Here is a 16546-nt window from a genome sequence, read left to right as displayed (position 1 = left end):
ACATCAGTTGAGATGGGAAAGTTTACTTTCCAGGCATAGTGCCTAACATTTAGTTGATACTCAATAAGTATTTTTTTAAAATGAGAAACAATTCTTATTCTAAAGCACAAAATATCTTTTTCCTCCCAGTTCTAGGGCCAATTACAACAGAAGACCCTCCTACGGATGGTGTTGAAGCAAACAAGCAACTGGAGATGGTTGCCGAAGAGCCAGCAAGCGTCCCACCCTTGGAAAAGACAATCCTTCTAATCTGTTCAGTCACGTTTTATTTAACTAAGTTGGTAAGTTTCACACATAGGGCTTTTTTTTTTTTTTTTTTTAGCTAAAATGTTGATTATTACAGTTTCTAAGTTGATTTTGAGCATGAGGTGAATGACTTAAAATGTGTTTATGAAGATGACTCCTGATCCTGTGAAGAGAGATCCTGAAATGAGCCACAGGTGTGTGGCTTTAATGGGCTCTTAGTTCAGCACATGAGCAGGCTTTACTACATGCCCGAGCTGGGCACAGGCACATCTGTCAAATGCGGTTCTTCTCTTCAGGATCCTTTCAGTCTAGGCAGGAGAGAGAGACATTCACTTGAAATATACTATGATAATGAGCAGGAAGAGAAGTATTTACCTGATTGTAGCACAATCTATGGCATAAATTGGTTCACTGTGGTGGGAGAGTGATATGAAAGGCCAGAAGTTTACTGAGAGATGCTTTAAGCACAGTCGAAAGACAGATGGGAGTTTGACTTGGAGTTGCCAAATAGAAGGGCTGGGGAGGGAGATGGGCGGGGGGCGGGCACCATGCAGTCAGGCAGAAAAAATAACACATTCAGAGAAGTGAAGGCATGAAGGGAAGGTTATTTGGGGAAGCCAGGGAAGCATGAATAGTTTGTGTTAATTTTTTTTTCCCATTTTTTTGAGACAGGGTTTTGTTCTGTCGTCCAGGTTGGAGTGCAGTGGTGTGATCTCAGCTCACTGCAACCTCTGCCTCCTGGGCTCAAGTGATCCTCCTGCCTCAGTCCACTTAGTGGCTGGGAGGCTGGGATCACAAGTGTGCACAACCACGCCTGGCTTTTTTTTTTTTTTTTTTTGTATTTTTAGTAGAGGTGGGGTTCCGCAATGTTGCCCAGACTGGTCTCGAAGTCCTTAGCCCATGGGAGCAGTCCACCATGGTCTCCCAAAGTGCTGGGATTACAGGCGTGAGCCACTGTTCTTGACCAGTTGGTGCTGTTAAAGTGTGGAGTTAAGATTAGCTGGGCATGGTGATGTGCACCTGTAATTCTGGCTACTTGGGAGGCTGAGGCAGGGGAATTGCTTGAGCCCAGGAGGCAGAGGTTGCAGTTAGCGGAGATTGTGCCACCATGCTCCAGCCTGGACAACAGAGCAAGACCCTGTCTCAGAAAAAATACAAATTAAAAAGTATGGAGCTAAGAGGGGAAAGGTCTGTTGGAGGGACACAGAAGTCAGAAAACTGTGTGTCATGGTGCGTGGTCAGATCATTGTTGGCAGAGATCCTCAGAAGATTTTAAGCAGGAAAGGGGTTGTCGGGTCTGTTTCTTAGAAAGTGTCACTTATGGCAGAATATTTATTCAAATCTTTCTAAGAGAGCCATGCTTGAAATGAGACATTTAATGCCTAGAAGCTTATCTGGGCTTTTTAGGACTTAGCTCCCCCTTGTGGTACTTGCTGAAATTGGACTTTTTTCTCTTGGTGAGTTAGAGGAATATGCAAGCTCTTGAAGTTGGAGGCCAGGTTGCCCTTAGAGCTACAGAGAAAGTATGCTCCTCACCAAAGCAGTTTCTTCTAGGTCCTGTTATTTCAAGACTCAAATAGGAAAGAGGGTTTTTGTTGTTTTTCTGTTAAAATGCATGGGTTTCAAGCCAGGATGATTTGCTTTCAAACCCTAAAGCCATTACTTAGAGGTTTAGGGCAAATGACTAAACTTTGAACCTGAACTTTCTCATCTGAAAAATGTAGATAATACCTACTTCAATTGTTGGTAAGCATTAAATGATTTAGGCTGGGCGCGGTGGCTCAAGCTTGTAATCCCAGCACTTTGGGAGGCCAAGGTGGGTGGATCACGAGGTCAAGAGATCGAGACCATCCTGATCAACATAGTGAAACCCCATCTCTACTAAAAATACAAAAAATTAGCTGGGCATGGTGGTGCGTGCCTGTAATCCCAGCTACTCAGGAGGCTGAGGCAGGAGAATTGCTTGAACCCAAGAGGCAGAGGTTGCGGTGAGCCGAGATTGCGCCATTGCACTCCAGCCTGGGTAACAAGAGTGAAACTCCATCTCAAAAAAAAAAAAAACAGAATTAAATGATTTAATAATGCAAAATGTCTGATATAGCATCTGGCGTTGTAAGATCTCATACCTCACCTAATTCTCATTTGGATGGTCAAAGGGCATATAAAGACATTGAATACCTGCGGATTTCAGGAGAAAGATCACCAGAATGGAAAAGAAGTAGGAAAACCAAACCGTTTTTCAGTATTCTCCATGGTCGTGGTGGTGAAGATGTGTATTATCTGTGCAATTGGGATAATGAAATTTTCAGTGATTAAGACCATCTCAGAATTTAGAATTTGGTTTTCAGAATGAAATTATCACTTGAAAAGTTTAATAGCCCCCCAGTTGTGGAAGGAATTCTTTATTCATTGTATTTCTACATAGCCACAGAGCCGTCTTCTAGACCTGGGCTGGGGGGATAGGAGTGGTGTGGGATAGGATCTGTGATTAGGGGCTAACAAGGAAAGACAGACATGAATGGCAAGATAGAAGGGCGCAGAGTTATAAGTTGCTGACCTGAGAGGGATTGTCAAAAGAGGATTTTGATGGCTAAATATGTACCAGAAATTGCTAGGCATAAAAGGTTCTAAGAGATATAAAGTGTAATTTTGACTTTTGAAAGGCTTAAAAAAAAGGTTTACCAAATATATGTGAAAATTGGAGAAAATGGAAGATATATAAAATATGTGAAGTATCAAGTAGTTTATATATATAATTATTTGATAGGGTTGGGGAGTCATGGGGTGCTGACTTTATTGGGAAAACTACACCAGAGGTCAGACTCATAGATCAATAGTTGATTAATAGTTAGTGGAATTTTACGGTTGGAAGAGACCTTAGAAGCCTATTAGTCTAACTTCTCAGTAATTGTAGCAATTTTGTTGTTGTTGTTCTATGATGGGGTCTCACTCTGTTGCCTAGGCTGAAGTACAGTGGTGTGATCATGACTCACTGCATCCTCCACCTCCCTGAGTGCAGGTGATCCTTCTACCTCAGCCTCCTGAGTAGCTGGGACTGTAGATGTGCGCCACCACTCATAGCTCCTTTTTAATGTTTTTTTATACAGGCAGGGTTTCGTCACGTTTCTCAGTCTCGTCTCAAAATCCCGGGCTCCAGTAATTTGCCCGCCTCAGCCTCCCTAAGTGTTGGGATGACAGACGTGAGCCACCATGCCTGGCCAGTTATTCTTATTGATGATCGTTTTCTCCCATTTTTGAATGGACGCCTGTTCAGCTTGTTCCTGGGCCCATTTGACACCGCTAGTGGTCATTGCTACTTTCCGTGCTTTCTGTTAATAGTATGACAAGATTTTCCAAGCACATCTTGTACATTTCCTGCCCAAATCTTGAAGGAATTATTTCTCCAAGGAATTCTGGGTCCTTTTAATGAGAGACACTATTTAGAGATTACATTCTAGGTACTAAGATTGCTTATTGCTTATGAGTTAGCCGTGACTTCTAGGACTTTTCAGAGGACAAAGCTAGGAAGTATGTGATGGTTTTTTATGTGAATATTCATCATAATGTCATACGGATAATTCCAGTAGAAAGTAAGTATGCTAGACAAATTTTTCTCACTTCATCGATCTTAAATTTGTATCTCGTTTCTTCAGTGTTGGAAATCTCAGTTTCACAGCAACATAGTGTTTTTATCTTACAGTATTCATGCAACAGTATTAAAAACACAAACACTAACACTGCCACCAATAATACGTTACTGAAAATATCTTAGTGTTTTGCAGTCTTTTTGTCTTTAAGCTAAGTCCCACTAGGCTGTGTTTGAACTAATTCCTTTCTGTGGTCCTTTCACCAAGTCAATACATGGGTTAATTTATTTTTTGTTTCAATTTTTAGGGATTGCCCTTTAAAATATTTTTGTTTTACAATTCTCTAACACAGGAGTTTCCAATCTTTTGGCTTCCCTGGGCCACATGAGAAGAAGGAGAATTGCCTTGAGCCACACATAAAATACACTAGCTGATGTGCTAAAAAAAACCCATAATGTTTTTAAAAGGTTTACGAATTTGCCTCAGGCTGCATTCAAAGCTGTCCTGGGCTGCATGTGGCCTGTGGGCTGTGGATTGGACAAGCTTGATCTAACATATTTACAAGATCCAAAGTCAATTTGTAAAACAAGATCTGTTCGGAGAACTCTAGCTTTTGTTTCAGTTCCATCCACCCTGTCATTTTCCTCCTCTATAAGAAACTTTATTTTGTTATTTCTCCTACCATTAAGAAATAAGAAAATGATTTGCACATCCATTCATGATGGCTTTATAGGGTCAGCTTTACCCTCCCAACTGAAACAATTAAAATAAAAACAGACAAAATAAATGAAACAATATTTTTCAAGACATTGATCATCAGGCAACAAAGGACAGTAAGTTTTGAAAGAGAAGGAACATACGCCAGGAGCTCTCCAGTTGTCCCAGATTACTCCATCAAGAGAGTTTCCAGGCCATGGCACAGAAAGAGAGAACCCAAGTGGAGCCCAGTGGACACCCCGAGTTGAGGAGATTGTACTGGGAGTCCAAGGAGATCCAGGTAGCTAGAGTTCACAGGACAGAGTAGCAAGAAGAGAGAGCTATGCAGAGAGAGAACTCTGGGAGTCTGTGAAGGGTCCCCTCTGAGTGTTGAGCAGAATACTGATCGGCACATGAGTGTAACAGAACTACTCACAGCCAACAGAAATCATCTAAGTGATCAGAGGGAATGGTTTTTGACACAGAGCTAGAAGCAGTACCTGGAAAACCTAATAATTGTGGAGAGATCCAGAGTACTCAGAAGGGTCTTGCCTCTGACTAAATGCTACTAATGTCTTGCTTGACAAATCTTAAGACTGAAAACCATACTGTTTCCAAGTAATTGAATTACATCCTAGTGCAAAGCTCAAGGATATGTGTTCGTAAGCATGACATCCATTCAAAGATTATCAGGCATGCAAAGAAGCAAGAAAATATAAACCAGGATGAGGAGAAAAATCAACCCATCAAAGCCAACCAAGAACTGCCAGAGATGTCAGATTTAGGCAAGGGTATTAAATCAGTGACTTCCTGTACTTCACGTGTTTAAAAAGTAAGGAGAGACATCCGGGTGTGGTGGCTCATGCCTGTAATCCCAGCATGTTGGGAGGCTAAGGAGGGTAGATCATGAGGTCAGGAGTTCAAGACCAGCCTGGCCAATATGGTGAAACCCTATCTCTACTAAAAATACAAAAATTAGCCAAATGTGGTGGCGGGCACCTGTAATCCCAGCTACATGGGAAGCTGAGGCAGGAAAATAGCTTGAACCCAGGAGGCTGAGGTTTCAGTAAGCTGAGATCACACCATTGCACTACAGCCTAGGTGACAGAGTGAGACTCTATCTCAAAAATAAAAATAAAGAGAGACATGAAAGATTTGTTTTTTAAAAAAGACCCAAATCAGATTTCTGGAGATGAAAACTACATGGTGTCTGAGATGATAAATGCACTGGAAGGGATTCATGCCAGAGTAGCCATTATAGATGAAAAGATGAGTGAACTAGAAGATACAGCAATAGAAACTATCCTCAATGAAACAAAATGGGGAAAAGACCCCAAGAGAAATGAACACAGCATCAGTGAGCTATGGGATGCTGTCAGGCAGCCTAATAGATGTGTAACTGGAATCTCTGTGGCAGAGGGGAAAAAAGGGTGTTTGGAAAAATATTTGAAGAAATAATGGCTAAAATTTTTCCAAAATTTATGAACTCTAAAGCCACAGATCCAAGAAGCTAAGTGAAACACACACCACAAGAAGCATGAAGAACACCGCTCCAAGGTCTATCATAATCAAATTGCTCAAAACAGGTGATAAAGAGCAGTCTTAAAAGCAGCCAGGGCCAGGCACAGTGGCTCATGCCTGTAATTCCAGCACTTTGGGAGGCCAAGGAGGGCAAATCATGAGGTCAGAAGTTCGAGGCCAGCCTTGCCAACACAGTGAAACCCTATCTCTACTAAAAATAGAAAAATTAGCCAGATGTGATGGCATGTGCCTGTAGTCCCAGCTACTCGGGAGGCTGAGGTGGCAGAATCACTTGAACCTGAGAGGCAGAGGTTGCAGTGAGCTGAGACTGTGCCACTGCACTCCAGCCTGCAGAGTGAAACTCCGTCTCAAAAAAAAAAAAAGATATTTTCCATAGAAAGAGAGGAAGCATGACACAAATGACATTAGACTTCAATAATAAGGCATGAGAGCATACAATGGAGAAATAGCTTTAATATACTTGAAGAGCAATATTGTTAACCTGCAACATCAAACTCAGCAAATATCTTTCAAAACCAAAGGTGAAATGAAGACCTTTTTCGACACTGACATACAAGAGCTGAAAGAATTCACCAGTATGTTTGCACCATAAGAAATGTTAAAGGAAGTCCTTTAGGCATATGGAAAATGACAACAGATGGAAATAATGGAACTACACAAAGGAGTGAAGAATGTCAGGTGATAGAACAGTCCACACAGGAAGAGCATTTACCAAAGTAAACTATAATCTCAGCCATGAAACAAGTCTTGATGAATAGAAAAGGATTCAAGTAGTATAAAGTGTGTTCTTGTCACAGTGTAATTAGGTTAGAAATTGATAATGGAAAGATCTGGAAAGTCTCCAAATATTTGGACACTAGATGGCACACTTCTTTTTGAACATCTTATGAGTTTAAAGGGAAAAGGAGAAATTATTATTTTGAGATAAATGAAAATCAAAAGAGGTGAGGAACAGGCTCATGTCTGTCATGTTAGCACTTTAGAAGGCTGAGGCAGGAGGATCCCTTGGGCCCAGAACTTTGAGACCAGCCTGAACAACATATTGGAAGCCTATTTCTTTTTCTCTCTCTCTTTCTCTCTCTCTCTCTCTCTCTCTCTCACACACACACACACACACACAGTTGGGCATGGTGGCATGTGCCTGTAGTTTCAGCTACTCAGGAGGCTGAAGTGGGAGTATTGCTTGAGCCCAGAAAGTTGAGGCTGTAGTGAGCAGAGATTGCACCACTGCACTCCAGCCTGGGTGACAGAATGAGACCTTGTCTCAAGAAAAGAAATAAATAAATAAAATGAAAACAAATGTCAAATATGTACAGTGTTGCCACAGCACTAGTGGTAAATGTATAGCACTACCTATATTAGAGAAGAAAAAAGGTCTCAAGTAAGTGACTTTGTTTTCTACCATAAGAGACTAGAAAAAGAAGAGCAAACTAATTTTCAGTTAAGTAGAAGAAAAGAAATAATGAAGATAAGAGCATAATTCACTGAAATAGAAAACAAAAGGAAAAGAGAGAAAATCATTGTAACCAAAACCTGGTTCTTTGAGATTAATAGCCAGAGTGAACAGGGAAAGAAGGGATACAGATACCAATAGCAGTGATCAGAAAGACGTCCCCACAGATTCTTAGGTGTTAGAATGAGAATAAGGGAATATTATGAGTAACTTATGTCAACTAATTTGACAGTTTAGATGAAGAAATTCTAAGATACAGACTGCAAAAGCTCTTTCAGGAAGAAACAGATAACCTTACAACTATTAAATAAATTGCATTTGGCTGGGTATGGTGGCTCATGCCTGTAATTCCAGCACTTTGGGAGGCCAAAGTGGGTAGATAACAAGGTCAGGAGTTTGAGACCAGCCTGACCAACATGGTGAAACCCCATCTCTACTAAAAATACAAAAATTAGCCAGGCGTGGTGGCACACAACTGTAATTCTTGCTACTCGGTAGGCTGAGGCAGGAGAATTGCTCAAACCCGGGAGGCAAAGGTTGCAGTGAGCCGAGATCATGCCATTGCACTCTATCCTGAGCAACAGAGAGAGACTTCTTTTCAAAAAGATAAATAAATACATTGGATTCATAGCTAAAAACCCCTTTGTGTGGAAACACAAAGGAAACCCCAGGCCCAGATGGCTTCACTGCTGAATTGTATTAACCTTATGAGGAAGAAATAATATGAATTCTACACAAACTCTTATATTAAACTGAAGAGCAGAAAATAACTTCCCAGATGATTTATGAAGCTAATATTACCAGGATATCCAAACAAGGCAAAGACAAGACAAATAAGAAGAAAAACCACAGACCAGTATCTCTCATAAACATTGGTAAAAAAATTCTAAACTTTAGCAAGTCAAATCCAACAATATATAAAAAGAAAATGCTCTATGACCAAATAGGGTTTATAGCAAAAATACAGAGTTTATTTAACATTTGAAAATCAGTGTAAAATTAACCGTAATGACAAACTTTAAAAAGAAATCCATATGTTCAGTTCAATAAACACAGAAAAACTTCTTTGAAAAAAATCTAAAATTGATTACTATGTCATTTAAAAAACAATAAATATATCAACAAACTAGGAATGGAACTTAAATCACTTTTATGAAAAACTGAAAATGAACATCGTACTTTGTAGTTAATGATTGTTTTCCCCCAATATCCAGAAGTGAAATGCGTGTCTAATCTCATTACATCTGTTCAACATGGTAAGGCAGCAGCCAGTGCACTAAAGCAAGAAAAAGAAATAAAATGCATCCAGATTGGGAAAGAAGTAAAATTGTCTTATTTGCCGTCAACATGCATAAAATCTGGTGGGATGTAGAAAAAATTCTAGATGTACTAAATTTAGTAAGGTTCCTAGATAAGAATTTACATCTAAAAGCAATTGTATCTATATATACTAGCAATGAACAATTGGAAATTGAAATTAAATTCCATGTATAATAGTATCAAAAATATGAAGTACTTATGGTTAAATGTGGCAAAAAGTGTGTAAGACATATGCATTGAAAATGGTACAATATTGGGACTGGGACTTAGGAAGATGGCGCTGTAGGACCAACTCAGGATTATAGCTCCCGGTCAATCTGAAGAGGGTGAGTGGACGCCACATTTCCATATGGATCTTTATTGTCCACAGACTAGGAGATTCCCAGGTGTAAGAGCCCCATGGGCCACATGGCAGTTTGGGCCGGTGCGGCTGTTTGGGCCAGCATGGCTGTTTGGGCCAAGGCCGCAGCCCAGCGACACTCTGTACAAAATATGCTGCTTTGGTTGCCCTGTTAAACCAGCAATTGGAGATTTTGGAAGGCAGATTAGCACATACATCTGATTAAACGAGACTTAAACAGAAAGCCAGCCCAGGAGATTCCCGGGCAGCAATGTGGTTTGAGCCAGTGCAGTGGGTAACTGCACGGGAAATCACACAGATTTCGGCACCCTTGCAGCAGGCAACTGGAACACCTGGGAGAGAGTCAACCGCTCAACTTAAAAAAAAAAAAGGGCTCTGAGGCAGGGAGCCAGGTGATCACGCTCAGCAGGTTTCACCCCCACAAAAACAAACAAAACAGCAATTGGAAATGCTCAGGGTTGAGAGTTTCATGGCAAGCACAGAGGAACCCAGGACAGTGAAGCTCGGCGGGGAGGGGCATCGGCCATTACTGAGGCACTTGACCCCTATGGAGCTACACTGCCATTGCTGATGCAGCCTGCCATTGCTGAGGCAACCCGCCATTGCTGGGGCAACCCAAAATAACAGAGAGTCTGCCACTACAGAGGCGAGCACACCCATATAAACAGGACTGCAGGGAATTACACAGGGCAGCAGGGTGGACCCCGCAGCAACAGGGCAGAGTCCATGACAGCAGGTCAGAGCTTACAACAGCATGGCGGAGCCCACGACAGCAGGGCGGAGCCCACGGCACCAGGGCAGAGCGCACAGCAACAAGGCGGTGCCCATGGAAACAGGGTACCCACGGCAGCTCAGCATAACCACTGCAGACAGGACAGTGCAACGGATACTCATAAATGGAGCCCTAACTCCCCAGGACAGAGCACCTGAGGAAAAAATGGGGGCTTTATGAGTTCTGTTGCAGCAGACTTAAACGTTTCTGCCTAGCAGCCCTGAATGAACAACGGAGCTCACAGCTCAGCACTTGAGCTCCTATAAAGTACAGACAGTCTCCTCAAGCAGCTCCATGATCCCCGTATATCCAAAGAGTCACCTCACAAAGGACTGATCAGACTGACATTTAGCAGGTATCATTTAGGGACAAAGATAGCAGAAGAAGAATCTGGTAGCAACCCTCACAGTTCCGTAGCTGCTACAGAAGCTCCCTAGGCAAGCAGGGCCTGGAGTGGACCTCAGCAGTCCTACAGCAGTGGGGCCAGACTGTTAGAAGGTAAACTAAGAAACAGAAATAACTTCATCATCTACAATCTAAATGTCCACTCAGAGACCCAATCGGAAAATCAGCAACCACTCAGACGACAGGTGGATAAATCCACAGAGATGGGAACAAACCAGTGCAAAAGGAAGGAAAACACCCAAAACCAGAACACCTTGCCTCCTACAAAGGACCAAAAATACTCACAAGAAATGGAACAAAACTGGACGGAGAATGAGTGTGATGAAATGACGGAATTAGACTTCAGAAGGTGGGAAATGAGAAACTTCCATGAGCTAAAAGAACATGTTCTAAATCAATGCAAAGAAACTAGGAACCTTGAAAAAGGATTTGAAAAAAGATTTGAGGAAATGATAACAAGAATGGACAACTTAGAGAGGAATATGAGTGAATTGAAGGAGCTGAAAAACACAACACGAGAACTTCACAAAGCATGCACAAGTTTCAACAGCTGAATTGACCAAGCAGAAGAAAGAATATCAGAAGTCAAAGATCAACTCAATGAAATAAAACAAGAAGCCAAGATTAGAGAAAAAAGTGCAAAAAGGAATGAACAAAGTCTCCAAGAAATGTGGGACTATGTGAAGAGACCTAATCTACGTTTGATAGGTGTACCTGAATATGATGAAGAGAATGAATCCAAGCTGGAAAAAACTCTTCAGGATATTATCCAGGAAAATTTCCCCACCTAGCAAGACAGGCCAACACTCAAATGCAGAAAATACAGAGAACACCACAAAGATATTACGCAAGAAGAGCAACCCCAAGGCACATAATCGTCAGATTCACCAGGGTTGAAATGAAGGAGAAAATGCTAAGGGCAGCCAGAGAGAAAGGTCGGGTCACCCATAAAGGGAAGCCCATCAGACTCACAGCAGATCTCTCAGCAGAAACCCTACAAGCCAGAAGACAATGGGGGCCAATATTCAACATCCTTAAAGAAAAGAACTTTCAACCCAGAATTTCATATCCAGCCAAACTGAGCTTCAGAAGTGAAGGAAAAATAAAATCCTTTGCGAACAAGCAAGTACTCAGAGATTTTGTCACCACCAGGCCTGCTTTACAAGAGCTCCTGAAAGAGGCACTACACATAGAAAGGAACAACCAGTACCAGCCATTCCAAAAATATACCAAATGCTAAAGAGCATCAACAAAATGAAGAATATGCATCAACTAATGGGCAAAACAGCTAGCATCAAAATGGCAGTATCATATTCACACATAACAGTATTAACCCTAAATGTAAATGGGCTAAATGCACCAATCAAAAGACACAGACTGGCAAATTGGATAAAAAGCCAAAACCCATCGATGTGCTGTATCCAGGATACCCATTGCATATGCAAGAATACACAAAAGCTCAAAATAAAGGGATGGAGGAAGATTTACCAAGCAAATGGAGAGCAAAATAAAGCAGGAGTTGCAATTCTCATCTCTGATAAAATAGACTTTAAAGCAACAAATATCAAAAGAGACAGAGAAGAGCTAATGATCCTAAATATATGTGGACCCAATACAGGAGCACCCAGATATAAGGCAAGTTCTTAATGACTTACAAAGAGACGTAGTCTCCCACACAATAATAGTGGGAGACTTTAACACTCCATTGTCAATATTAGACAGATCAACCAGACAAAATTAACAAGGATATCCAGAACTTGAACTCAGACCTGGAACAAGCAAACCTGATAGACATTTACAGAACTCTCCTCCCCAAATCCACAGAATATACATTCTTCTCAGCACCACATCACACCTACTCTAAAACTGACCACATAATTGGAAGTAAAGCACTCCTCAGCAAATGCAAAACAACTGAGATCATAACAAACAGTCTCTCAGACCATAGTGCAATCAAGTTAGAACTAAGAATTCAGAAACCAACCCAGAACTGCACAGCTTCATGGAAACTGAACAACTGGCTCCTGAATGTTGATTGGATAAGCAATGAAATGAAGGCAGAAATAAAGGAGTTCTTCAAAACCAATGAGAACAAAGACACTACATACCAGACTCTCTGGGACACATTTAAAGCAGTCTCTAGAGGAAAATATATAGCAATAAGTGCCCACATAAGAAGAGTGGAGAGATCCAAAGTTGACACCCTATCATCAAAATTGAAAGAGCTAGAGGAACAAGATAAAAAAAAAACTGAAAACCTAGCAGAAGACAAGAAAAAACTAAGAGCAGAACTGAAGAAGATAGAGACACAAAAAGCCCTTCAAAAAAATCAATAAATCCAAGAGCTGGTTTTTTGAAAAGATCAACAAAATAGACAGACCACTAGCCAGACTGATAACAAAGAAAAGAGAGAATAACCAAATAGATGCAATAAAAAATGATAAAGGGGAAATCAACACAGATTCCACAGAAATTCAAACCATCATCAGAGAATATTACAAACAACTCTATGCACATAAACTAGTAAACCTGGAAGAAATGGACAAATTCCTGGACACTAGTGTCCTCCCAAGCCTAAACCAGGAGGAAGCCAAAATTATGAACAGACCAATAACAAGGTCTGAGGTTGAGGCACCAATTAAGAGCCTACCACCCAAAAAAAGCCGAATTCTACCGGACACACAAAGAGGAGCTGGTACCATTTCTTCTGAAACTATTCCAAATAACCCAAAAAGAGGGAATCCTTCCCAAATCATTTTATGAGACCAACATCATCCTGATACCAAAATCCGGCAGAGATCCAACAAGAAAAGAAAACTTCAGGCCAATATCCATGATGAACATATATGCGAAAATCTTCAATAAAATACTGGCAAGCCGATTGCAACAGCACATCAAAAAGCTTATCCACCATGATCAAGTAGGATCCATCCCGGGGATGCAAGGCTGGTTCAACATACGCAAGTCTATAAACGTAATTCACCACATAAACAGAACCAAAAACAAAAACCACATGATTATCTCAATTGACGCAGAGAAGGCCTTTGACAAAATTCAACAGCCCTTTATGCTAAAAACCCTCAATAAACTCGGTATCGATGGAATGGATCTCAAAGTAATAAAAGCTATTTATGACAAACCAACAGCCAATATCATACTGAATGGGCAAAAACTGGAAGCATTCCCTTTGAAATCCGGCACTAGACAAGGATGTCCTCTGTCACTACTCCTATTCAATATAGTACTGGAAGTTCTAGCCACAGCAATCAGGCAAGAAAAAGAAATAAAGAATATTCAAATAGGAAAGGTGGAAGCCAAATTGTCTCTATTTGCAGACGACATGATAATACACCTAGAAGACCCCATCGCCTCAGCCCAAAAACTCCTGAAACTGATAAGCAACTTCAGCAAAGTCTCAGGATACAAAATCAATGTGCAAAAATCACAAGCATTTCCATACACCAATAACAGACTTAAAGAAAGCCAAATCAAGAATGAACTGCCATTCACAATTGCTACAAAAAGAATAAAATACCTAGAAATACAACTCACAGGGAACGTAAGGGACCTCTTCAAGGAAAACTACAAACCACTGCTCAACGAAATCAGAGAGGACACAAACAGAGGGAGAAACATTCCATGTTCATGGTTAAGAAGAATCAATATCGTGAAAATGGTCATACTGCCCAAAGTAATTTACAGACTCCATGTTATCCCCATCAAGCTACCGTTGACTTTCGTCACAGAACTGGAAAAAACCACCTTGAACTTCATATGGAACCAAAAGAGAGCCCGCATAGCCAAGTCAATTCTAAGCAAAAAGAACACAGCGGGGGGCATCACCCTACCGGATTTCAAACTATACTACAAGGCTACAGTAATCAAAACAGCATGGTACTGGTACCAAAACAGAGATATAGACCAATGGAACAGAGCAGAGGCATTGGAGGCAACACAACATATCTACAACCATACAATCTTTGATAAACCTGACAAAAACAAGCAATGGGGAAAGGATTTCCTGTTTAATAAATGGTGTTGGGAAAACTGGCTAGCCATGTGCAGAAAGCAGAAACTGGACCCCTTCCTGACACCTTACACTAAAATTAACTCCAGATGGATTAGACTTAAACACAAGACCTGGCACCATAAAAACCCTAGAAGAAAATCTAGACAAAACCATCCAGGACATAGGAGTAGGCAAGGACTTCATGACCAAAACACCAAAAGCATTGGCAACAAAAGCCTAAATAGACAAATGGGAGCTAATCAAACTCCACAGCTTTTGCATGGCAAAAGAAACAGTCACTAGAGTGAATCGGCAACAAACAAAATGGGAAAAAATCTTTGCAGTTTACCATCTGACAGAGGGCTGATATCCAGAATTTACAAAGAACTAAAACAGATTTACAGGAAAAAAAAAAAAAAAAAAGCCCATTCAAAAATGGGCAAAGGATATGAACAGACACTTTACAAAAGAGGACATATATGAGGCCAACAATCATATGAAAAGGTGCTCATCATCACTGGTCATTAGAGAGATGCAAATCAAAACCACATTGAGATACCATCTCACGCCACTTAGAATGGTGATCATTAAAAACTCTGGAAACAAGAGATGCTGGAGAGGATGTGGAGAAATATGAACACTTCTACACTGCTGGTGGGAGTGTAAATTAGTTCAACCATTGTGGAAGACAGTGTGGTGATTCCTCAAGGACCTAGAAATAGAACTTCCATTTGACCCAGCTATCCCATTACTTGGTATATATCCAAAGGACTATAAATCAGTCTACTATAAGGAAACATGCACACGAATGTTCAGTGCAGCACTGTTTACAATAGCAAAGATCTGGAACCAACCCAAATGCCTATTGATGATAGACTAGACTGGGAAAATGTGGCATATATACACCATGGAATATTATGATGAGTTCATATCCTTTGTAGGGACATGGATGAATCTGGAGAACATCATTCTCAGCAAACTGACACAAGAACAGAAAATGAAATACTGCATGTTCTCACTCATACATGGGTGATGAACAATAAGAACACATGGACACAGGGAAGGGAGCACTACACACTGGGATCTATTGGGGGGAATAGGGGAGGGACAGTGCAGGGGGAGCTGGGGAGGGATAGCATGGGGAGAAATGCTAAATGTGGGTGAAGGGGAGGAAGGCAGCAAAACACACTGCCACGTGTGTACCTATGCAACTATCTTGCATGTTCTGCACATGTAGCCCAAAACCTAAAATGCAATTTAAAAAAAGAAAGAAAATGGTACAATATTGCTGATAGAAATTAAAGAAGACCTAAATACATGGAGAGAGATGCCTTGTTTGTGGGTCAGAAGACTATATTGTTAAGCTTCCCAGTTTGATCACTAGCATCAACATAACCCCAATTAAAATCTCAGAAGAATTTTTTTAAATACAAACTAATTCTGCATTTCAGAGAACCTAGAATAGCCCAAGCATCATGTAATTTCAAGACTTATTATAAACCTCTAGTAATTAGGACAGTAGATGAATAGGCCATTGGAACAAAATAGAAAATCCAGAAATAGATTTATACGTGTATGACAGTAGACTTCTGACAAAGCTGCAAAGACAGTTAAATGGAGAAAGGAAAGTCTTTTCAACAAATGGTACCAAAACTATTCGATACTTAAAAGCAAAAAATTGAGCCATACCTCACATTGTGTACATAAATTAACTCAGCATGTTGTAGACTTAAATGGAAAACCTAAAACTATAAAATTTCAAGGAAATATTAAGAGAAAAATTTTATTGAACTTGGATTAGGCAAATACTTCTTACAGTGAACATCAAAATTATGATTCATAAAGGAGAAATTTGATAATTAGACTTAATCAAAATAAAAAGATATCTTCAAAATACACAAACTACACACTGGGCAAGAGTTACTGCAAAGCATGTATCTGATAAAAGATTTGTATTCAGAATACACAGAGAACTCTAAAAATTCATCTAAAATGTAACCCAGTGAAATAATACTTTACCAAGGAAGATGTACTGATTACAAGTAGGCACACTAAAACATGCTCAGCATAATTATCAGGGAAACGTCAATGAATCCACAATGAGTTACCACTACACACTTAATATAAAGGGTAAATTTTTAAAAACTGATTATAC

The 16546-nt window shown here is 40.4% G+C and overlaps 1 protein-coding gene across 8 annotated transcripts in view; it reads left to right on the top strand.

Moving 5' to 3' along the window:
* The window catches only part of MIA3 (MIA SH3 domain ER export factor 3), a 71111-nt gene that overhangs the window by 27701 nt on the left and 26864 nt on the right, over positions 1-16546 (top strand). For all 8 annotated transcript variants that reach the window (XR_008477904.2, XM_078356462.1, XM_035280645.3 and 5 more), the window contains one exon: positions 130-281. Coding sequence is in view for 7 of the 8 variants with exons in the window: in XM_078356462.1 (XP_078212588.1) it covers positions 130-281 (152 nt within the window). In the remaining variant the exon portion in view is untranslated. The remainder of the gene's footprint in view (positions 1-129; positions 282-16546) is intronic.

This window comes from Callithrix jacchus, chromosome 19 (assembly GCF_049354715.1).
Source record: "Callithrix jacchus isolate 240 chromosome 19, calJac240_pri, whole genome shotgun sequence".
Classification (NCBI taxonomy): domain Eukaryota; kingdom Metazoa; phylum Chordata; class Mammalia; order Primates; family Cebidae; genus Callithrix; species Callithrix jacchus.
The sequence above is the reverse complement of the archived record's forward strand: the minus strand, read 5'-3'. Positions and strand labels throughout refer to the sequence as shown.